The sequence below is a fragment of the Pagrus major genome, chromosome 21 (assembly GCF_040436345.1).
Source record: "Pagrus major chromosome 21, Pma_NU_1.0".
In the NCBI taxonomy this organism is placed as follows: Eukaryota; Metazoa; Chordata; class Actinopteri; order Spariformes; family Sparidae; genus Pagrus; species Pagrus major.
The window spans coordinates 30,979,255-31,003,603 of NC_133235.1; the positions used below are offsets into that span (position 1 = coordinate 30,979,255).

General features: G+C 42.9%; 1 protein-coding gene across 1 annotated transcript in view; it reads left to right on the top strand.

Moving 5' to 3' along the window:
* The first annotated feature begins 234 nt into the window (after positions 1–234).
* LOC141017091 (uncharacterized) overlaps positions 235–24,349 on the top strand; it is a 34,863-nt gene continuing 10,748 nt past the window's right edge. The window contains exons 1-2 of the mRNA XM_073491708.1: positions 235–424; positions 712–897. Of these exons, the coding sequence (XP_073347809.1) occupies positions 307–424; positions 712–897 (304 nt within the window). The 5' untranslated portion in view covers positions 235–306. The remainder of the gene's footprint in view (positions 425–711; positions 898–24,349) is intronic.

Genomic DNA, 24,349 nt, shown 5'->3' on the forward strand with positions numbered 1-24,349 from the left:
GCTGTGTACTACTGTGCTCTGAGGCCCACAGTGACAGGAAACACCAAAACTCTGTACAAAAACCTTTGGAGCAAAGACAACACAATACTCCACAACATCCACTAGAGGGAGTCACACACCATGAACCCATTACAGTCTGAGCCAGTGTCATTGGACTGATGACAAACACAACAAAACATGAACCAATAAAGATTGGACACAGAGCTACTGTGACAACAGACAAAAATGGATTGGTTGAGTTGAAGTGAAAAAATAATGTGAAGAGCTGATTGGCCCCGCCCATTTAGCCTCAACTCAACCAATGACATGATTTCTTCCTCATTGTGCTGCAGTGGAAGAACACTGCTCATCTGCTGTCTGTCTGGCTTTAATAAATCCAAAGACATGTTGCTTTACTTCTTTTTACTTTTCTGTCACTTTACAGGTGAGTTTTGGACACAACAGGAATTTAAGTTGTGTTGAACCTGCTGCATTAACCACATATACACAACCTGGATTTCATCACTTTCTCATTTCTTTGCTCTGACAGAGTCAATGCTCCTCATGTTTTCATCAGATTGACAAAATGGATGTTTATTGAATGATATTGTTTGTATTTGACTGTGAAGGAGCACAGAGTAACACTGTACACTTGATATTTTCCACTGTCTTCTCCTCTCAGCCTCATCAACAATGTTAGTCTGATGGCTTCATTTTCTACACTTTTTCCAGGACTAATAGCTGGAGACAACATCTCTCCTGAAAAAGATGAAGTCAGTGGAAGAGAAGGACAATCTGTCACACTCACATGTCAATATCAGACAAGTTACTCTGGTGTTGACCTTTACTGGTACAGACATCGTTCTGACCTTCAGGCTCCTCAGTTTATACTCTGGAAAGGAGCAAAGGGAAACACAGGTGAATATATCCCTAACAAGCGATATCAGTCTGAAACAACACCAACATCAACTGAGCTGACCATCAGAGAGCTAACCCTGGCAGACACAGCTCTCTACTACTGTGCTCTAGAAACACAGTGATACAAAGTGTAGAAGAGGCTGTACAAAAACCTGAACACAGATATCTGACTACTCTTCAAAGAGGAGGGAAGTGGTATTCAAACCACAGCTTCATATCAGATGGATTCTGCTAATTCCTGTGTTATCACAGTCACTGTGGTTACAGCTGCTAATGAAACACTGTGGGAGGATTCCAGTGTTTCACCTAAATACATCGAGCAGCCACGACCGCTTTTTTTTAATGAAAGATGAGAAGGAGGACAGGTGAAGACAGAAGAGGAGGAGTGGAGAGGGCTGTGTTTTATCTCTAACAGTATGCCTGCATGATTTAAAGGTCCCATATTATACTGTTTTTCATCAATTTCACACAGCTGTCAGAGGTCCAACAACACTGTATTGCACCATTCAATCTATGTGTTTGTTCACTGTTTTGGTGTTATTGTGATCTCAGATCAGGTTATTGGTAGTTTGCTTTGCTACATGGTTAATTTGACGTTAGTTGAATTATGCTTCATACAGACACAGGATCTTTGCATGCAACTAAACATTTTCTATAACCTGGCATCACGTCACACACACACACACACACACACACACACACACACACACACACACACACACACACACACACACACCTGTTTATAGTACATGTTAGTTAGTGTGTTTTCATCTTTGTGTTAAATAAAAGACTTTTGAACCTTCATGCTGTCTATTTAATATTGTACAAGAGTGAATGTTGCCGACCTCTATTCTGTCAAGAACTCCAAAATTCTTCAACCATTACTAGCTGGTATGGTAGTTATTAAGTTAATTATTAATCAGAGTTACAAACAGTCTAGTAACTTTTCTGAGACTGATTTGGTGAATTGTCTATCTTTTCCCTTCTTCAAGGGTGGTGACCCAAGGTGATCTAATGTGAATTGGATCTTATTATTAATCATAATTAATAATTATCCCTGATAATCATTAATTATTATTGATAGCCAAATTTAACCCAAAATTCCCTGTTACTGTTGCATGAAGCACTACATAATGGTGCCCCGTGTGAGGCGTGTCAATGTCTGTCCAACATCCAACCTCAAACTAACTTCACCGTGGTTGAAATACAGAAGATCCAGTCTATAAATTAAACTGTTTGTAACACAGACATGGCACATGAAATAATTGACCAATAAAATCTGATTGATTGATGAACAAATAATGATCAACTATGAGACTTTAGAAGGAACAATTTGACAGATGGAAACAATCTTTCTGGTTGGAGCTGAAAATCAACTTTGTAGGTGATTTATGTTTGTACAGGACTCTCATGATTTGACATGTCCTCACATGGGACACAATAATGTGAATAGTGTTGTTTGAGTCAAGTTTCCAATCAGTCATTAATATGGTTGTCATGTGGAAGTGAAGGGGAGCACAGTGTCAGATTAAAGATTGAGCCGAGTCAGGACCTTCACATGTGCTGTCAGGTGTAAATCAGTGTTACCTCATCAGCTGCTTCTTACCAGATGGAAATGATGGAAGTTAGTGAATAACAGCAGCACAGCAGTGACAAACACACTATCTGTCAGAGTTGTGAGAGGAAGGAGGGAGGGATTAAGGGAGGAGAGAAACTGTGACTCAAGTTCAGAAAACACAAACTTTCACAGTGGTGCTTCATACAAAAACAGATTCTCTTGGTCTTTAAGATGCTGTCAGTGAACTTCAGTCTGTCTGTCTCTTTGTTTCTGCTCACAATAACAGGTAGGTGACATCATTCACTTTACAAGAGCTTCAGAGATTAAATATTTACATCAGGAAGTTACAGAGTTATTTCTTCCTTTAGGTGTCAGCTGTGAAGAACTCAGTCCAGCCAAGAATGAAGAGTCCAGTTGGTGACTGCAGCATCAGCGTCATTTCAGAGTTGAAGGTAGAGGAAGAGTAACAGAGAGGAGAGAAGATACAGATCTAAGAGGAGACGGAGAGATTCAGGGAGGAGCTGAGCTGTTACTGAACTATAGAAGAGAGAGGAACTTCCATATTCAGCAGAGTTCAATACACAAACCAGAAACATTACCTTTATTCAACATGCTGTCACTGGACTATTATGGGCTGTCTCTGATGTTTCTCACTATTATAACAGGTATGTGACATTATGCTTTCATTCTGTCAAGTTCAATTCTCATCTTTTCTGAAGGCAGTTCATGTCTATTGAGGTTTTTTTTTCAAAATGTAAAACAGATTTCTCTTCCTTTAGGTGTCAGCTGTGAAGAACTCAGTCCAGCCAAGAATGAAGAGTCCAGTTTAGAAGACAGCACTGTTACTCTGTCCTACACATACTCCAAACAAGGTGGTGCTGATTATGTCTTCTGGTATCGACAATATCCAGGAAAACCACCAGAGTTCCTTATTTCTCACTTGGGAACAGGAGCAATAATGAATAAACTAAACTCCAGACTGTCTGTTAATGTGACTGAGGATAACACCAATATGCATCTGCAGATCTCCTCTGCTGCAGTGACAGACTCTGCTGTGTACTACTGTGCTGTGAAGCCCACAGTGACAGGAAACACCAAAACTCTGTACAAAAACCTTTGGAGCAAAGACAACACAATACTCCACAACATCCACTAGAGGGAGTCACACACCATGAACCCATTACAGTCTGAGCCAGTGTCACTGGACTGATGACAAACACAACACAACATGAACCAATAAAGATTGGACACAGAGCCACTGTGACAACAGACAAAAATGGATTGGTTGAGTTGAAGTGAAAAAATAATGTGAAGAGCTGATTGGCCCCGCCAACCAATGACATGATTTCTTCCTCATTGTGCTGCAGTGGAAGAACACTGCTCATCTGCTGTCTGTCTGGCTTTAATAAATCCAAAGACATGTTGCTTTACTTCTTTTTACTTTTCTGTCACTTTACAGGTGAGTTTTGGACACAACAGGAATTTAAGTTGTGTTGAACCTGCTGCATTAACCACATGTACACAACCTGGATTTCATCACTTTCTCATTTCTTTGCTCTGACAGAGTCAATGCTCCTCATGTTTTCATCAGATTGACAAAATGGATGTTCATTGAATGATATTGTTTGTATTTGACTGTGAAGGAGCACAGAGTAACACTGTACACTTGATATTTTCCACTGTCTTCTCCTCTCAGCCTCATCAACAATGTTAGTCTAATGGCTTCATTTTCTACACTTTTTCCAGGACTAATAGCTGGAGACAGCATCTCTCCTGAAGAAGATGAAGTCAGTGGAAGAGAAGGACAATCTGTCACACTCACATGTCAATATCAGACAAGTTCACCGGGTCCTGCACTTTACTGGTACAGACATCATTCTGACCTTCAGGCTCCTCAGTTTATACTCAGGAAAGGAGCAAAGAGAAACACAGCTGAATATATTCCTAACAATCGATATCAGTCTGAAACAACACCAACATCAACTGAGTTGACCATCAGAGAGCTAACCCTGGCAGACACAGCTCTCTACTACTGTGCTCTAGAAACACAGTGATACAAAGTGTAGAAGAGGCTGTACAAAAACCTGAACACAGATATCTGACTACTCTTCAAAGAGGAGGGAAGTGGTATTCAAACCACAGCTTCATATCAGATGGATTCTGCTAATTCCTGTTTTATCACAGTCACTGTGGTTACAGCTGCTAATGAAACACTGTGGGAGGATTCACATGAGCAGCAAATCCACATCAATGACAAACCAACTGGATGAAGCTTCAAACACAATAACATTTGAAAACTAAAAGACTTAGATACAGCCTTCATCATGACTTCTGTGTTTTGGTCTGGACCCAGATGTTCTCCAGTTAATGCTAGAAGCTAATGATTTGATGGTCTCCAAGAATTTCTTTGGATTTTTGAGGTTTTCTGTGGTCGTTGACAAATAAAACTCTGCTTTTGCTTTTCAGAGTATCAGAGTACATTTATTTCTTAAAGCTGGAAGACGAGGCAGTCAGCCTCTGTTCCTGACTGACGTGCCCTGGTCCACACAGAATAACGTTCATGAAGCGGTTCAGATGGCTCAGTTGTAAACATGATTATCACGTCCCTAAAGACTTTTGTTTACAATATCATGAAGGTTGTATGAAAGTAATTCCAGGTGAGCTCAACATCATCAGAACAGACTGATCCCTCCCTATTAAAATGATACACATCATGTAAAAAAGCCTGCTCAACAAACATCTTCATAACACGTTTTAACAACACTAGACTTACTTTTATGGGTTCTTGTATCTGGCACAACTGTTATCACACAATGATCACTCACATCATTTGGAAAAATATCTGATGCAACATATTTAAAAGGCATATTTGTCAAAGCTAAGATGAGAGTTGACTTTTGTAAACATTTAGGATCTAATCAATCATGTGAGATTAAGATAATCACATTTTACCTTCAATGCATCAGACGCAGACATTAGCCAGTCCCAGTTCAAGTCACCAAACAACAATATGTCATTGTAGTTTAGTTGAGACAGAAGCTTAATGAGAGTAGTCAGTGAGTGATGAGGGGCAGATGGGGGCCTATAACATCCCACCAGCAGAATATGGTGATTTTCAGATAATTCAGCATCAAGAGATAATAACGTTCTGAATTAAGTTCTGTACTTAGTGACTCAGAAAGCACTAATTCAACACTAACATTTCATTTGATAGAGAAAGCCACTCCACTGTCTTCTATTTGACGTCTGTCTGATAAACATTGTAGCCATTAATGCAATTATCACAATCCTGTACACATTCTGTAAGCTCCGTTTCAGATAACACAATATCAGCCTGAGTTAAATTTATCCAGATCTTAAACATGTCCATTTGAGAGAATAAACTTCTGACACCGATATGAATAATCCCAAAACCAGATGTAGATTAAACAGATTAAGCATTGTGTAGGAGTGACAGGGCCTGGATTTGTCTCAACATGTCCTGAGAGCAAAAGCAATAATAAAACAACAACTTTGTGCTTGGTGTTACAGCCTTTTACGCCAGTTAACAGACTGCTGGAGAATACATTTCCAGTAAATGATGTTGTAGGAATAGTAAAATGTTCCCTCAGCACAAGGAGACAATAGCAGTGAAGAGACTCCTCAGTTATAAGCAGCCATTTTGACACGTCCACAGACATCACAACCCTCAGCTCAGATAAGAGTGCTGAAGTATTTTTGCAGCAGTCACTGTGAGGAAAGTTAGATTGACATGGTTAGCTGTTCACTCTCTGCAGTACTGTTGGTCCTGTGGGAGCATCACAGGAGGAGAAAGTCTGCCAGACCCACGGGGGGTCCCAGGAAAACCACATAGTGATATAAAACACCGAACAATGATTAGCCTCACAGTAAAAGAGGGGATCTCTGTAATTCTGCTCAGGAGGGGAGGGTAAGCAGGCGTAAAGCAAGATCACACAAAGAAAGAGATCCACAGTTTATCCACTCTGGGAAAAAGGCCCAGCGGACTCAAAGTAAGCTGACAGAAATCCACCAACGTCCAGCAGCACAGGAGATCCAACAGACCAGTTCATCAGCTAGAAACAGGCCCAATAAAACCAGACAATACAACATTCAGTTCAGTGCTTCACATGCTTCACATGGCTGGTGACTCTCCACAAGTCAACCCAGAAAACTTCAGTGAGTTAAAATCCACACAGAAAATCCAAATTCAACTTAAAACATATGAAGACATCTTGGACACCAGTGGGCCTGCTAGGCTACAAGGCCATAAAACACAAAATCCAATAGCAGTGGTGAGTATGTGGTTACAGATCAACACAGAAATAGCAGAATAGTTTCAGTTCTGGCAGTGTCCCACCTAGAACATCTGCAGAGTGATGCTCTGTTTCCCTTAGGTGCTGTAATCCAGCAGGTGGAGTTCAGGTAGGTGTAGTTCTCACACAGTCCAGATTTAGAGTTCAGTGGTAATCCAGTAACATCCACAGAAAAACGTTTCATCCAGTGATCCCACACTGAAGAGATGTTGTTCATGAAAAGTACCATTCATGTGGATCAAACTGTCATAAACACATTAAACATAAGAACTCAGACATCAGACACTGGCACACAAACAATGGACTGACCTGGCTGCCATCTTGGATTGGATTGATTGACAGCAGCAGCAACAGAAAACAAAGGGCTTCACCTCAGTTTACATCAGACATGTTGTCAGGAAGAGTCGTGCATCATGTGCAGGTGTGTAGACCGCTGAATAATTTTCCTCTTACGATGTGTTAATCTGTGCACAGTTTATCAATCACAGGGGTTTCATATCAATATATTCTTTTCAACCACATGACCCATAAGGGTGAGGAGGCTCTTTGAATTTAGGAATATTTCACAAACAGTTAGACTTTGTGTTCAGTGTGCAGTTGTTAATGGTCAGACAGTTGTTTCCCTCCAGATTGACTTCAGTGAATTGTCTGCAGATTCCTCCTTCAGTGTGACCTTCTTGGATGATGATGACTGCAGCATCTCTGTCATTTACTGCAGCATCACTGTCATTTACTGCAGCATCACTGTCATTTACTGCAGCATCACTGTCATTTACTGCAGCATCTCTGTCATTTACTGCAGCATCACTGTCATTTACTGCAGCATCTCTGTCATTTACTGCAGCATCACTGTCATTTACTGCAGCATCTCTGTCATTTACTGCAGCATCACTGTCATTTACTGCAGCATCACTGTCATTTACTGCAGCATCTCTGTCATTTACTGCAGCATCACTGTCATTTACTGCAGCATCACTGTCATTTCTGAAGCTTCCATCAGCCTGAATGTAAACAGACCACAGCAAGAGGAGGAGCTACACAACTGAATATGAAAGGCTTCATTTGAGAAGTGAAGACCTGCTGTGTTCTCTCTGTTCTTCATTCACTACAACTGAAAATAATGCAGCTCTTTTTAATCTGGATGATGATCTTCATGTTTCATGCTGGTAAGTCAACTTAAACAAGAGATGTGAGACAGGATTCACAACTATGTCAGATTTAAAAAACAATGTGTTTCTTTGACTAAACTCACTGTAAAGAAATACAAATGTCACAGTGAAATATATGTTTGTTCTTTCAGGATCCTCTGAGGATTTAGTGAAACCATTTAAAGATGTGATGCTGGCTGTGGAAGGAGACACTGTGACTCTCTCCTGCAACTATTCAGGCTCTGTTAACAGCCTCTACTGGTATCAACAGAAGTCCAGTTCATCTCCACAGTTTCTCATGACAGAATATTCAGAGAAAACAGAGCAGTTGTCTTTTACACATGACAGGAACACAAAGGAGTTTCATCTGCAGATCTCCTCTGCTGCAGTGACAGACTCTGCTGTGTACTACTGTGCTCTGCAGCCCACAGTGACAGGAAACACCAAAACTCTGTACAAAAACCTTTGGAGCAAAGACAACACAATACTCCACAACATCCACTAGAGGGAGTCACACTGTGAGGGTGCCTACTGGCACATGTTCAGAGATGCTGCCACCCAGGAGAACCACATCAGTCTTCAGGAATATACATCATCAATAACATAATACATCATTAGATGTGATGATGCTGTGATAATCAAAGACAATAAATCAATATACCACCAGAAGGCCTGGATGAGTGGAGAGGTGAGTTAGTACAAATGAAATGCACGTTTCCCTCATGCTTATGGTGATAACTGAAGGCAGACATTTACATTTACATTACATTTAGGGCATTTAGCAGACGCTTCTGTCCAAAGCGACTTACAATAAGTACATTTGTCACAAGAAAGAGACCACAACATATCACCGTCGATAAAGTAGAAAAGAAAAAATAGAAACAGTTTTCAAGCCCTCATCTGAGCAAAGTAGCTGCTATTTATCAAGGATACCTTAAGTACATAAGTGCTAAGGGTCAGAACATACAAGTGCATTTATTTATTCATTTTTTGGGGGGGTGGGGAGGGAGTCATGCTATGCGGGGTCAAGGTGAAGTCTGAACAAGTGAGTCTTGAGTCTCCTGCTGAAGATGGCGAATGACTCTGCTGTCCTGACATTGGTCGGAAGTTCGTTCCACCACTGGGACGCCAGAACAGAGAAGAGCCGTGACTTCGCTGAGCGGCCTTTGTCTCTCAGCGATGGTGGTACCAGCCGGCCAACTGATGTAGTAGAGCGAAGTGCTCGCGCTGGGCCGTGTGGTCTGACCAGTGTTTGGTGGTAGATGGGTGCAGTTACGTTGACGGCCTTGAAGGCCAGCACCATCGTCTTGAATCGGATGCAACTGCAACAGGAAGCCAGTGGAGGTCACGGAGGACGGGGGTCACATGGGACAATTTGGGTAGATTGAAAACGTTGCAACGGTTTAGTCGCGGAGGCTGGGAGTCCAGCCAAGAGCGAGTTGCAGTAGTTCAGGCGGGAGATGACCAGACAACAACTTCCAATGACTTCCAGGTCAATGCCCAGCACTGTGGTGCTTGTGCAGAACGCCATGGCCAGTTCAGGTTCGACTAAGGCGTATACATGAAAGACTAAATCAACTTCAAACTTCGTTACCTGGGTGTGTTAGTCCGACTTTGAGAAATTCATTTTAGTACGATTTCAGTCAGACTAACAAGTTAACATGGACTTTAAAAGTCCAGTTTAAGTCGGACTAACACAATAGTCCAACTTTTTCTAACATCATGTAAACCTGCTGACTGTTACACTTCAGCCGGATGCTGTAATCAAATCTACAATCTCCGTACTTACAACCAAATTAATTAAGATGCCAGAGTGAATGTGCTGTATCATACATGTCTCTATCTCTGATAATGAAGTATTATTTCAGTGAATGAGATCATCCACCAGAGGAGTCCTTTCTCTATGTTGCTGCTTGATCCTTGAAGCTGAAACTGTTTCCCACAACCTGAGTTTGGGCCAGAAGACAAATAAGATATAAAACTAGAAAATGTCTCAAGAAATGTTGTGATGCTTAGTAAGTCAGTAACTACCAATAGAGATAGCTGTGTGTGTCAGAGTGAGAGAGAGAGGGGGATAAAATGGCCGACAAAAAGATCGGCCAATGATCTGACAGGCTTGGATATTAGACTGACACTAAGTAGTACCTGTAGTAGGATCAGTTAAAGGTCCCATATTATGAAAAACACGTTTTCTCTGGTCTCTACATGTATAAACTGGTCCTCCCTGAGCCTACCAACTCCCAATATGAAGAAAGCAAACGGGTGCTGCTGGTCTCTGCAGCCCCCCGCTGGTACAACGGGCTCCTACAGGCTGTTCAGATTCAGCTCCTGTCCTCACGTAACGACAGGAGGGATCTTTATAGGCCGAAAACACGCCCCCTCTCCCCGGAGACATCCGAGAGGGGGGCGTTCATCCCCGAGGTGAAGGTCGGTGTGTCCAGCGGTGAGACAGCAGTGTTAGCAGTGAGGTACACACGCAAATTGCTCTGTTGTTGGGTGTAATAATCAACATAAGTGCTGATATTCTGTCCCAGCTACAGAGGAACAGAAGAGACAGTGGTTGTGTTTCATTTTAACGACAACGTGCCGGCTGCGGTTCCTGTGAGTGTGTTTGTGTGCTAACCACTTCACATGGGACTGGTCAGTACCGAGGGTCAGTACAAAGCTGCCTCGACACCGACCCTCGTAAAAGGATCAGTCCAAACCACACGGGACCCAGCAACTGCACCGAGCCACAGGTAAGTGTCGCCACGTTTTGACAGTATTTACAGTTGCCTACGAGTACGGTGAAGTCAGAACTGTGAGTTACCTTTACCGTTAGCATTAGCTTAGCATTAGCTACATGGCAGTAACTGTAACAACACATCCAACAAGCGAAGTAACACACTCAGACACACTAACCGCTCTGACACGTCCTGCTGCAGCCGCAGAGTCTGTTTCTTCAGGAGCCTCCTTCTGGGTCCGACTCTGGGTCAAACTGGTGCGGTTGAACGGCAGCGTCTCGGCGAGTCACAGCGGTACATCCACCGTAAACATTAGCGCATGCTAGCGCTAGCATAGGGCCACGCCCTCTCCCTGAGAGGGGCGTGGTGCAGCACGGAGCTCATTAGCATTAAAGGTGCAGGCACAGAAACAGCTGTTCTCAGCAGAGCCACTTTCAGACAGCTGAAGTTCAGGACCAGGATGGGCTTGGGGCAATACACTTCCAATACAGTGTTGTTGGACCTCTGACAGCTGTGTGAAATTGATGAAAAACAGTATAATATGGGACCTTTAAGGGCTCGAGATTGTTGTGTCACTGAGAAATGGGCTGAGGGCTCAAAAAGTCCACTTAAAGAAAAACTGCTGCTTTTACTGCTGCTGTTGGTTGTACTTTACATCATGAGTGAGAGGGGAAGTAGCTCAACACATTCATGTATATTTTATGTTTGTAGTCAGAAATGAGGATCACTGTGTTAAAAGTTATTACCAAAACTCATCAGACAGCAGAGTGGAATCCTGTAAATTAACACAACACAGGCACAAAGAGCCTTTTGATTAAAGCATCAAAATGTTGATGAAAGAATTGAGTTTCTTGGTATATTCCTGTGTTCGGTCCGCTACAATCATCATGAAGAACATTTCAGCTGAACAGATGAAATGTAAATGAGATGTAAACGTAGAGAGCTCCTCAACAGATGATAAAGACGAAGGACCAATGATGTGAAGGCCCAGATCCATCAGAGTATCAATGTTCTTCCTCTCTCTCCTCCCCTCTCACTGCAGACATGAAACACTGGCTGAGAAACATCCTGATTCTGACTCTCTGGCTAGGTAACTCTTTAAACCTACTGATTGTTCTCCTTTAATCAATCATCTTTATTGATTCATCTCTTCCTCTGCATGTTCTCTTCTTCCTCAGAGTGTAAAGGAGCAGACAGAGTGATCCAGCCAACAGGAGATGTCATTGCTGCTGAAGGAGACACAGTTACACTTGACTGCACATTTGAGACCAGTGCAGGAAATCCATATCTCTTCTGGTACAAACAGGATGGAGACAACAGCCCTAAATTCATACTGAGCAGCTTCACCACAGAGGATCAGTTTAAGGAAAGATTTTCATCCACACTGAATTCCACCTCAAACTCAGTTCCTCTGAAGATCCAGAAGCTTCAGCTGTCTGACTCTGCCGTGTACTACTGTGCTCTGCAGCCCACAGTGACAGGAAACACCAAAACTCTGTACAAAAACCTTTGGAGCAAAGACAACACAATACTCCACAACATCCACTAGAGGGAGTCACACACTGTTGAACTTCAGCAGGATGTTACTATGACGTCTACCATCTTTGGACTCACAAACTCACAAACACAAAAGAGTGGAGCTGATGAGTCATATCTGTGAGATCATTGAACTACCTGACAGTTTGGTCCAGAAGACAAATAGGGAGATATAATGATCACTGATTACTTTAACTGACACATGATGTGTTTCTCTGTATGTTGACTGTGTTCATCAGTAACACATCATTGTTGATCTAATATTCAATAACTTTATTTCCCACAGGATTAAAGACATTCGTCAGTGGACAGAAGAACTTCTGTTAAACTAAGAGACATGGTGTGTTATTGGAGTATGAGCAGAAACTAGAGCTGACGTAAAGTCAGTATTCAGAGACTCAGTCTGTTTAAACTGAAGAAGAGCTGCTTGATATTCAGCTCTCCCTGCTGACACTCAAAGAAATCATGTTTGTAGAGACTGAACAGAAATCATGTTTGTAGAGACTGAACAGAAAAGAGTCTGGAGAGAGAAATTCATGTTTCACAGCTTGGATTTTTCATAAAGAAGCCTCCATTTTCAAAAGAAGTGGGGTTAATTAATTCCAGCATGTTTCACATGTTTGACTGAACAACAACACAAAAACGCTGGTTTGTATCCAACATGAGAGAAACATGATTTATATGATGGTGACTGCAGCATCAGCATCATTTCAGAGTTGAAGGTAGAGGAAGAGTAACAGAGAGGAGAGAAGATACAGATCTAAGAGGAGACGGAGAGATTCAGGGAGGAGCTGAGCTGTTACTGAACTATAGAAGAGAGAGAACTTCCATATTCAGCAGAGTTCAATACACAAACCAGAAACATTACCTTTATTCAACATGCTGTCACTGGACTATTATGGGCTGTCTCTGATGTTTCTCACTGTTATAACAGGTATGTTACATTATGCAACATGAAAAAGTTTCATTCCACTGTTTGAAAAATACTTGAGAGTTTTGTTTCATAATATAAAACAGATTTCTCTTCCTTTAGGTGTCAGCTGTGAAGAACTCAGTCCAGCCAAGAATGAAGAGTCCAGTGTAGAAGACAGCACTGTTACTCTGTCCTACACATACTCCAGAAAAGCAACTGGTACTGATTATTTCTTCTGGTATCGACAATATCCAGGAAAACCACCAGAGTTCCTTATTTCTCACTTTGGAACAGGAACACCAATATCTGATCCAGTCTCTAGACTGTCTTTCAATGTGAGTGATGGTGAAACCAGAATGCATCTGCAGATCTCCTCTGCTGCAGTTACAGACTCTGCTGTGTACTACTGCGCTGTGAAGCCCACAGTGACAGGAAACACCAAAACTCTGTACAAAAACCTTTGGAGCAAAGACAACACAATACTCCACAACATCCACTCCACAACCTCCACTAGAGGGAGTCACACACTGCGAGTGTGCCTACTGGCACATGTTCGGAGATGCTGCCACCCAGGAGAACCACGTCAGTCTTCAGGAATATACATCATCAATAACATAATACATCATTAGATGTGATGACACTGTGATGATCAAAGACAATAAATCAATATACCACCAGAAGGCCTGGATGAGTGGAGAGGTGAGGGCTCTATCCAGAGCCTATAAAGCTGCCTTTCAGTCAGGTGACAAGGAAGCATACAGGCTGCACAGCGGACGGTGGAAACACAGATGACTTTTCGGCGCTGTACATTTCGTACATACTCTACGCTTTACTGTTAGTACAAATGAAATGCACACTTTCCCTCATGCTTATGGTGATAACTGAAGGCAGACATTTACATTAACATTACATTTAGGGCATTTAGCAGACGCTTCTGTCCAAAGCGACTTACAATAAGTACATTTGTCACAAGAAGAAACCAAAACAGATCACCGTCGATAAAGTAGAAAATAAAAAATAAAAACAGTTTTCAAGCTCTCATCTGAGCAAAGTAGCTGCTATTTATCAAGGATACCTTAAGTAAATAAGTGTTAAGGGTCAGAACATACAAGTGCATTTTTAAAAAAAACATTTTTGGGGTGGGGAGGGAGTCATGCTATGCGGGGTCGAGGTGAAGTCTGAACAAGTGAGTCTTGAGTCTCCTGCAGAAGATGGCGAGTGACTCTGCTGTCCTGACATTAGTTGGGAGTTCGTTCCACCACTGGGACGCCAGAACAGAGAAGAGTCGCGACTTTGCTGAGCGGCCTTTGTCTCTCAGCGAAGGCGGTACCAGCCGGCCAGCTGATGTAGTAGAGCGAAGTGCTCGCACTGGGGCGTGTGGTCTGACCAGTGTTTGGAGGTAGATGGGTCCAGTTCCGTTGACGACCTTGAAGGCCAGCACCATCGTCTTGAATCTGATGTAACTGCAACAGGAAGCCAGTGGAGGTCATGGAGGAGGGGGTCACATGGGAAAATTTATGTAGATTGAAAACGAGTTTATTTTATTGACCAATACCCAGTTTGTAGCTTTGATTGTTTAAATCTGTGAGTCAGGATTGGTCTTGTAGCAGCAGAAAGTATCACGATGGTTGAGATTTTCACAGTGTGAAGATGGTCAGAAACTTGACCAGCAGATTTTTTTCCTGTCGTGATATCGAGTTTCCTTTTATAGTTATTTCAATACAGATTTGTTATTCACAGTGAAGATTATCTGGGACAAAACATGATGCGTACCTGGACACGTGCCAATATGAAGGGCCTTTGGAGGGCCCTTGTCCTACATTCCTTGGGGGTGGCCCAAATGTTCGCCTGGTTGGCCCGTCCTGACGGTGCGCCCCTGATCTCTGTCATTTACTGCAGCATCTCTGTCATTTACTGCAGCATCTCTGTCATTTACTGCAGCATCTCTGTCATTTACTGCAGCATCTCTGTCATTTACTGCAGCATCTCTGTCATTTACTGCAGCATCACTGTCATTTACTGCAGCATCACTATCATTTACTGCAGCATCTCTGTCATTTACTGCAGCATCTCTGTCATTTACTGCAGCATCTCTGCCATTTACTGCAGCATCACTGTCATTTACTGCAGCATCTCTGTCATTTACTGCAGCATCTCTGCCATTTACTGCAGCATCACTGTCATTTCTAAAGCTTCCATCAGCCTGAATGTAAACAGACCACAGCAAGAGGAGGAGCTACACAACTGAATATGAAAGGCTTCATTTGACAAGTGAAGACCTGCTGTGTTCTCTCTGTTCTTCATTCACTACAACTGAAAATAATGCAGCTCTTTTTAATCTGGATGATGATCTTCATGTTTCATGCTGGTAAGTCAACTTTAACAAGAGATGTGAGACAGGATTCACAACTATGTCAGATTTAAAAAACAATGTGTTTCTTTGACTAAACTCACTGTAAAGAAATACAAATGTCACAGTGAAATATATGTTTGTTCTTTCAGGATCCTCTGAGGATTTAGTGAAACCATTTAAAGATGTGATGCTGGCTGTGGAAGGAGACACTGTGACTCTCTCCTGCAACTATTCAGGCTCTGTTAACTACCTCTACTGGTATCAACAGAAGTCCAGTTCATCTCCACAGTTTCTCATGACAGAATATTCAGAGAAAACAGAGCAGTTGTCTTTTACACATGACAGGAACACAAAGGAGTTTCATCTGCAGATCTCCTCTGCTGCAGTGACAGACTCTGCTGTGTACTACTGTGCTGTGAAGCCCACAGTGACAGGAAACACCAAAACTCTGTACAAAAACCTTTGGAGCAAAGACAACACAATACTCCACAACATCCACTAGAGGGAGTCACACACCATGAACCCATTACAGTCTGAGCCAGTGTCACTGGACTGATGACAAACACAACAAAACATGAACCAATAAAGATTGGACACAGAGCTACTATGACAACAGACAAAAATGGATTGGTTGAGTTGAAGTGAAAAAATAATGTGAAGAGCTGATTGGCCCGCCCATTTAGCCTCAACTCAACCAATGACATGATTTCTTCCTCATTGTGCTGCAGTGGAAGAACACTGCTCATCTGCTGTCTGTCTGGCTTTAATAAATCCAAAGACATGTTGCTTTACTTCTTTTTACTTTTCTGTCACTTTACAGGTGAGTTTTGGACACAACAGGAATTTAAGTTGTGTTGAACCTGCTGCATTAACCACATATACACAACCTGGATTTCATCACTTTCTCATTTCTTTGCTCTGACAGAGTCAATGCTCCTCATGTTTTCATCAGATTGACAAAATGGATGTTCATTGAATGATATTGTTTGTATTTGACTGTGAAGGAGCACAGAGTAACACTGTACACTTGATATTTTCCACTGTCTTCTCCTCTCAGCCTCATCAACAATGTTAGTCTAATGGCTTCATTTTCTACACTTTTTCCAGGACTAATAGCTGGAGACACCATCTCTCCTGAAGAAGATGAAGTCAGTGGAAGAGAAGGACAATCTGTCACACTCGCATGTCGATATCAGACAAGTTACTCTGGTGTTAGACTTTACTGGTACAGACATCATTCTGACATTCAGGCTCCTCAGTTTATACTCTGGAAAGGAGCAAGATCACAGAGTCGTCTCGAGTATATTCCTAACAAGCGATATCAGTCTGAAACAACATACACATCAACTAAGCTGACCATCAGAGAGCTAACCCTGGCAGACACAGCTCTCTACTACTGTGCTCTAGAAACACAGTGATACAAAGTGTAGAAGAGGCTGTACAAAAACCTGAACACAGATATCTGACTACTCTTCAAAGAGGAGGGAAGTGGTATTCAAACCACAGCTTCATATCAGATGGATTCTGCTAATTCCTGTGTTATCACAGTCACTGTGGTTACAGCTGCTAATGAAACACTGTGGGAGGATTCACATGAGCAGCAAATCCACATCAATGACAAACCAACTGGATGAAGCTTCAAACACAAGAACATTTGAAAACTAAAAGACTTAGTTACAGCCTTCATCATGACTTCTGTGTTTTGGTCTGGACCCAGATGTTCTCCAGTTAATGCTGGAAGCTAATGATTTGATGGTCTCCAAGAATTTCTTTGGATTTTTGAGGTTTTCTGTGGTCGTTGACAAATAAAACTCTGCTTTTGCTTTTCAGAGTAGAAGAGTACATTTATTTCTTAAAGCTGGAAAAGGAGGCAGTCAGCCTCTGTTCCTGACTGACGTGCCCTGGTCCGCACAGAGTAACGTTCATGAAGCGGTTCAGATGGCTCAGTTGTAAACATGATTATCACGTCCCTAAAGACTTTTGTTTACAATATCATGAAGGTTGTATGAAAGTAATTCCAGGTGAGCTCAACATCATCAGAACAGGCTGATCCCTCCCTATTAAAATGATACACATCATGTAAAAAAGCCTGCTCAACAAACATCTTCATAACACGTTTTAACAACACTAGACTTACTTTTATGGGTTCTTGTATCTGGCACAACTGTTATCACACAATGATCACTCACATCATTTGGAAAAATATCTGATGCAACATATTTAAAAGGCATATTTGTCAAAGCTAAGATGAGATTTGACTTTTGTAAACATTTATGATCTAATCAATTAATCATGTGAGATTTAGATAATCACATTTTACCTTCAATGCATCAGACGCAGACATTAGCCAGTCCCAGTTCAAGTCACCAAACAACAATATGTCATTGTAGTTTAGTTGAGACAGAAGCTTAATGAGAGTAGTCAGTGAGTGATGAGGGGCAGATGGGGGCCTATAACATCCCACCAGCAGAATATGGTGATTTTCAGATAATTCAGCATCAAGAGATAATAACATTCTGAATTAAGTTCTGTACTTAGTGACTCAGAAAGCACTAATTCAACACTAACATTTCATTTGATAGAGAAAACCACTCCACTGTCTTCTCTTTGACGTCTGTACGATAAACATTGTAGCCATTAATGCAAATATCACAATCCTGTACACATTCTGTAAGCTCTGTTTCAGATAACACAATATCAGCCTGAGTTGAATTTATCCAGATCTTAAACATGTCCATTTGAGAGAATAAACTTCTGACACTGATATGAATAATCCCAAGACCAGATGTAGATTAAACAGATTAAGCATTGTGCAGGAGTGACAGGGCCTGGATTTGTCTCAACATGTCCTGAGAGCAAAAGCAATAATAAAACAACAAGTTTGTGCTTGGTGTTACAGCCTTTTACGCCAGTTAACAGACTGCTGGAGAATACATTTCCAGTAAATGATGTTGTAGGAATAGTAAAATGTTCCCTCAGCACAAGGAGACAATAGCAGTGAAGAGACTCCTCAGTTACAAGCAGCCATTTTGACACGTCCACAGACATCACAACCCTCAGCTCAGATAAGAGTGCTGAAGTATTTTTGCAGCAGTCACTGTGAGGAAAGTTAGATTGACATGGTTAGCTGTTCACTCTCTGCAGTACTGTTGGTCCTGTGGGAGCATCACAGGAGGAGAAGGTCTGCCAGACCCACGGGGGGTCCCAGGAAAACCACATAGTGATATAAAACACCGAACAATGATTAGCCTCACAGTAAAAGAGGGGATCTCTATAATTCTGCTCAGGAGGGGAGGGTAAGCAGGCGTAAAGCAATATCACACAAAGAAAGAGATCCACAGTTTATCCATTCTGGAAAAAAGGCCCAGTGGACTCAAAGCAAGCTGACAGAAATCCACCAACGTCCAGCAGCCCAGGAGATCCAACAGACCAGTTCATCAGCTAGAAACAGGCCCAATAAAACCAGACAATACAACATTCAGTTCAGTGCTTCACATGCTTCACATGGCTGGTGACTCTCCACAAGTCCACCCAGAAAACTTCAGTGAGTTAAAATCCACATGGAAAATCCAAATTCCACTTAAAACATATGAAGACATCTTGGACACCAGTGGGCCTGCTAGGCTACAAGGCCATAAAACACAAAATCCAATAGCAGTGGTGAGTTTGTGGTTACAGATCAACTCAGAAATAGCAGAATAGTTTCAGTTCTGGCAGTGTCCCACCTAGAACATCTGCAGAGTGATGCTCTGTCTCCCTTAGGTGCTGTAATCCAGCAGGTGGACTTCAGGTAGGTGTAGTTCTCACACAGTCCAGATTTAGAGTTCAGTGGTAATCCAGTAACATCCACAGAAAAACGTTTCATCCAGTGATCCCACACTGAAGAGATGTTGTTCATGAAAAGTACCATTCATGTGGATCAAACTGTCATAAAAACATAAAACATAAGAACTCAGACATCAGACACTGACACACAAACAATGGACTGACCTGGCTGCCATCTTGGATTGGATTGATTGACAGCAGCAGCAACAGAAAACAAAGGGCTTCACCTCAGTTTACATCAGACATGTTGTCAGGAAGAGTCGTGCATCATGTGCAGGTGTGTAGACTGCTGAATAATTTTCCTCTTACGATGTGTTTATCTGTGCACAGTTTATCAATCACAGGGGTTTCATATCAATATATTCTTTTCAACCACATGACCCATAAGGCTGGGGAGGCTCTTTGAATTTAGGAATATTTCACAAACAGTTAGACTTTGTGTTCAGTGTGCAGTTGTTAATGGTCAGACAGTTGTTTCCCTCCAGATTGACTTCAGTGAATTGTCTGCAGATTCCTCCTTCAGTGTGACCTTCTTGGATGATGATGACTGCAGCATTTCTGTCATTTACTGCAGCATCACTATCATTTACTGCAGCATCACTGTCATTTACTGCAGCATCACTGTCATTTACTGCAGCATCTCTGTCATTTACTGCAGCATCACTGTCATTTGCTGCAGCATCTCTGTCATTTACTGCAGCATCACTGTCATTTACTGCAGCATCACTGTCATTTACTGCAGCATCACTGTCATTTACTGCAGCATCACTGTCATTTCTGTAGCTTCCATCAGCCTGAATGTAAACAGACCACAGCAAGAGGAGGAGCCACGCAACTGAATATGAAAGGCTTCATTTTAGAAGTGAAGAGCTGCTGTGTTCTCTCTGTTCTTCATTCACTACAACTGAAAATAATGCAGCCCTTTTTAATCTGGATGATGATCTTCATGTTTCATGCTGGTAAGTCAACTTTAACAAGAGATGTGAGACAGGATTCACAACTATGTCAGATTTAAAAAACAATGTGTTTCTTTGACTAAACTCACTGTAAAGAAATACAAATGTCATAGTGAAATATATGTTTGTTCTTTCAGGATCCTCTGAGGATTTAGTGAAACCATTTAAAGATGTGATGCTGGCTGTGGAAGGAGACACTGTGACTCTCTCCTGCAACTATTCAGGCTCTGTTGACAACCTCTACTGGTATCAACAGAAGTCCAGTTCATCTCCACAGCTTCTCATGGCAGAATATTCAGAGAAAACAGAGCAGTTGTCTTTTACACATGACAGGAACACAAAGGAGTTTCATCTGCAGATCTCTGCTGCAGTGACAGACTCTGCTGTGTACTACTGTGCTGTGAGGCCCACGGTGACAGGAAACACCAAAACTCTGTACAAAAACCTTTGGAGCAAAGACAACACAATACTCCACAACATCCACTAGAGGGAGTCACACACCATGAACCCATTACAGTCTGAGCCTGTGTCACTGGACTGATGACAAACACAACAAAACATGAACCAATAAAGATTGGACACAGAGCTACTGTGACAACAGACAAAAATGGATTGGTTGAGTTGAAGTGAAAAAATAATGTGAAGAGCTGATTGGCCCCGCCCATTTAGCCTCAACTCAACCAATGACATGATTTCTTCCTCATTATGCTGCAGTGGAAGAACACTGCTCATCTGCTGTCTGTCTGGCTTTAATAAATCCAAAGACATGTTGCTTTACTTCTTTTTACTTTTCTGTCACTTTACAGGTGAGTTTTGGACACAACAGGAATTTAAGTTGTGTTGAACCTGCTGCATTAACCACATATACACAACCTGGATTTCATCACTTTCTCATTTCTTTGCTCTGACAGAGTCAATGCTCCTCATGTTTTCATCAGATTGACAAAATGGATGTTCATTGAATGATATTGTTTGTATTTGACTGTGAAGGAGCACAGAGTAACACTGTACACTTGATATTTTCCACTGTCTTCTCCTCTCAGCCTCATCAACAATGTTAGTCTGATGGCTTCATTTTCTACACTTTTTCCAGGACTAATAGCTGGAGACAACATCTCTCCTGAAAAAGATGAAGTCAGTGGAAGAGAAGGACAATCTGTCACACTCGCATATCAATATCAGACAAGTTACTCTGGTAGTGTTGACCTTTACTGGTACAGACATCATTCTGACCTTCAGGCTCCTCAGTTTATACTCTGGAAAGGAGAGGGATCATCAAGTGGTGAGGAGTATATTCCTAACAAGCGATATGAGTCTAAAACAACACCAACATCAACTGAGCTGACCATCAGAGCGCTAACCCTGGCAGACACAGCTCTCTACTACTGTGCTCTAGAAACACAGTGATACAAAGTGTAGAAGAGGCTGTACAAAAACCTGAACACAGATATCTGACTACTCTTCAAAGAGGAGGGAAGTGGTATTCAAACCACAGCTTCATATCAGATGGATTCTGCTAATTCCTGTTTTATCACAGTCACTGTGGTTACAGCTGCTAATGAAACACTGTGGGAGGATTCCAGTGTTTCACCTAAATACATCGAGCAGCCACGACCGCTTTTTTTTAATGAAAGATGAGGAGGAGGACAGGTGAAGACAGGAGAGGAGGAGTGGAGAGGGCTGTGTTTCATCTCTAACAGTAGACCTGTATGATTTAATGCTGTACATGCTTCATATGAAGGTCAGCGAACACACCTGTGATTAGAGCATATGAACAGAGAGGAGGAACATCTTCTGATAACTTGAGAAACTAACATTATATTATTGTGTGCTGTCACACACTTGTCAGTAAAGCTTAGAAACTGAGAGGACTCTTTTAACTTTAAAGTCTAAAGTTGTATTTTTTCTCACTACTGACGCTTCATATCCAGACCTTTCACACACACGCGTAAAGCTTTCAGCATATAAACGAGGAACTTTAAACGTAACTGAATATGTCAGCTCAACCATTAAAACAACGAGCATCAGGTAGATGTTAACACTGAAGTAAGCACTGCTGAGCACGGAGTTGTGATTTTCATTCTCACAGAAGGAAGAAAAAACTGACCTGCAACTTCACGTGAGTCTCAACCAGTGATGTTACAGCAAACACAGTCAAATGACAGAAATACACAGGAAACAGATGTGTGAAATAAACAACATGTAGAAGATCCATGTTGATATAAAGATAGTTAATGTTCCACATGATGCGACTGTTACTGAGCATGAGGGGCACCGTGACACGACAGCTTTTAATCAACGACAATCGCCAGACTCCCTCAGAAATACAGCTCTGGAAACAATTAAGAGACCACTGCAAATTTTTCTGAGACCAGCATCTCTACATGTATGACAGCCAGTGGCGGCTGGCCAATAGGGGGAGCTACAGCGCCGCCCTCCCTGATGGAAAGTGATTTTTATTTTATTTTTATCCATCCATCCATCCATCCATTTTCTTCCGCTTATCCGGGGCCGGGTTGCGGGGGCAGCTGCCTGAGCAGGGACACCCAGACTTCCCTCTCCCCGGACACTTCCTCCAGCTCCTCCAGGAGGATCCCAAGGTGTTCCTAGGCCAGCCGGGTGACATAGTCACTCCAGCGTGTCCTGGGTCTTCCTTCCCGAGGGAGGCGTCCAGGGGGCATCCGATACAGATGCCCGAGCCACCTCAGCTGGCTCCTCTTGATGTGGAGGAGCAGCGGTTCTACTCCGAGCTCCTCCCGTGTGACAGAGCTCCTCACCCTATCTCTAAGGGAGCGCCCCGCCACCCCGCGAAGGAAACTCGTTTCGGCCGCTTGTATCCAGGATCTTATTCTTTCGGTCACAACCTCAAGTTCATGACCATAGGTGAGGGTAGGAACGTAGATTGACTGGTAAATCGAGAGCTTCACCTTTCGGCTCAGCTCTCTCTTCACCATGACAGACCAAAACAACGACCGCATTACTGCGGCCGCCACACCGATCCGCCTGTCAATCTTGCGCGCCATCCTTCCCTAACTCGTGAGCAAGACCCCAAGATATTTGAACTCCTCCACTTGAGGCAGGAACTCTCCCCCAACCCGGAGGGAGCAAGCCACCTTTCTCTGGTCGAGAACCATGGCCTCAGACTTGGAGGTGCTGATTCTCATCCCAGCTGCTTCACACTCGGCTGCAAACCGCCCCAGGACATGCTGGAGGTCCTGGCTCGAAGGAGCCAACAAGACAACATCATCTGCGAAAAGCAGGGATGAAATCCAGTGGCTCCCGAACCAGATCCCCTCCGGCCCATGACTGCGCCTAGAAATTCTGTCCATAAAAATAATGAACAGAACCGGTGACAAAGGGCAGCCCTGCCGGAGTCCAACATGCACCGGGAACAGGTCTGACTTACTGCCGGCAATGCGAACCAGGCCCCTGCTCCGGTCATACAGGGACCGTACAGCCCTTAGCAGAGGGCCCCTGACCCTGTACTCCCGAAGCACCTCCCACAGAATGCCACGAGGGACACGGTCGAATGCCTTCTCCAAGTGCACAAAACACATGTGGACTGGTTGGGCAAACTCCCATGAACCCTCAAGCACCCTGTGGAGGGTATAGAGCTGGTCCAGTGTTCCACGGCCAGGACGAAAACCGCATTGTTCCTCCTGAATCCGAGGTTTGACTATCGGCCGAATTCTCCTCTCCAGTACCCTGGAATAGACTTTACCAGGGAGGCTGAGGAGTGTGATCCCCCGATAGTTGGAACACACCCTCCGGTCCCCTTTTTTGAATAGAGGGACCACCATCCCGGTCTGCCAGTCCAGAGGCACTGTCCCCAACTGCCACGCGATGTTGCAGAGACGAGTCAGCCAAGACAGCCCCACAACATCCAGAGACTTGAGGTACTCAGGGCAGATCTCATCCACCCCCGGTGCTTTGCCACCGGGCAGCTTCCGAACTACCTCAGTGACTTCGGCTTGGGTGATGAATGGATCAACCTCTGAGTCCCCAGCCTCTGCTTCCTCTATGGAAGGCGTGTCAGTGGGATTGAGGAGATCCTCGAAGTATTCCTTCCACCGCCCGACGATATCCCCAGTCGAGGTCAACAGCTCCCCACCTCCACTGTAAACAGT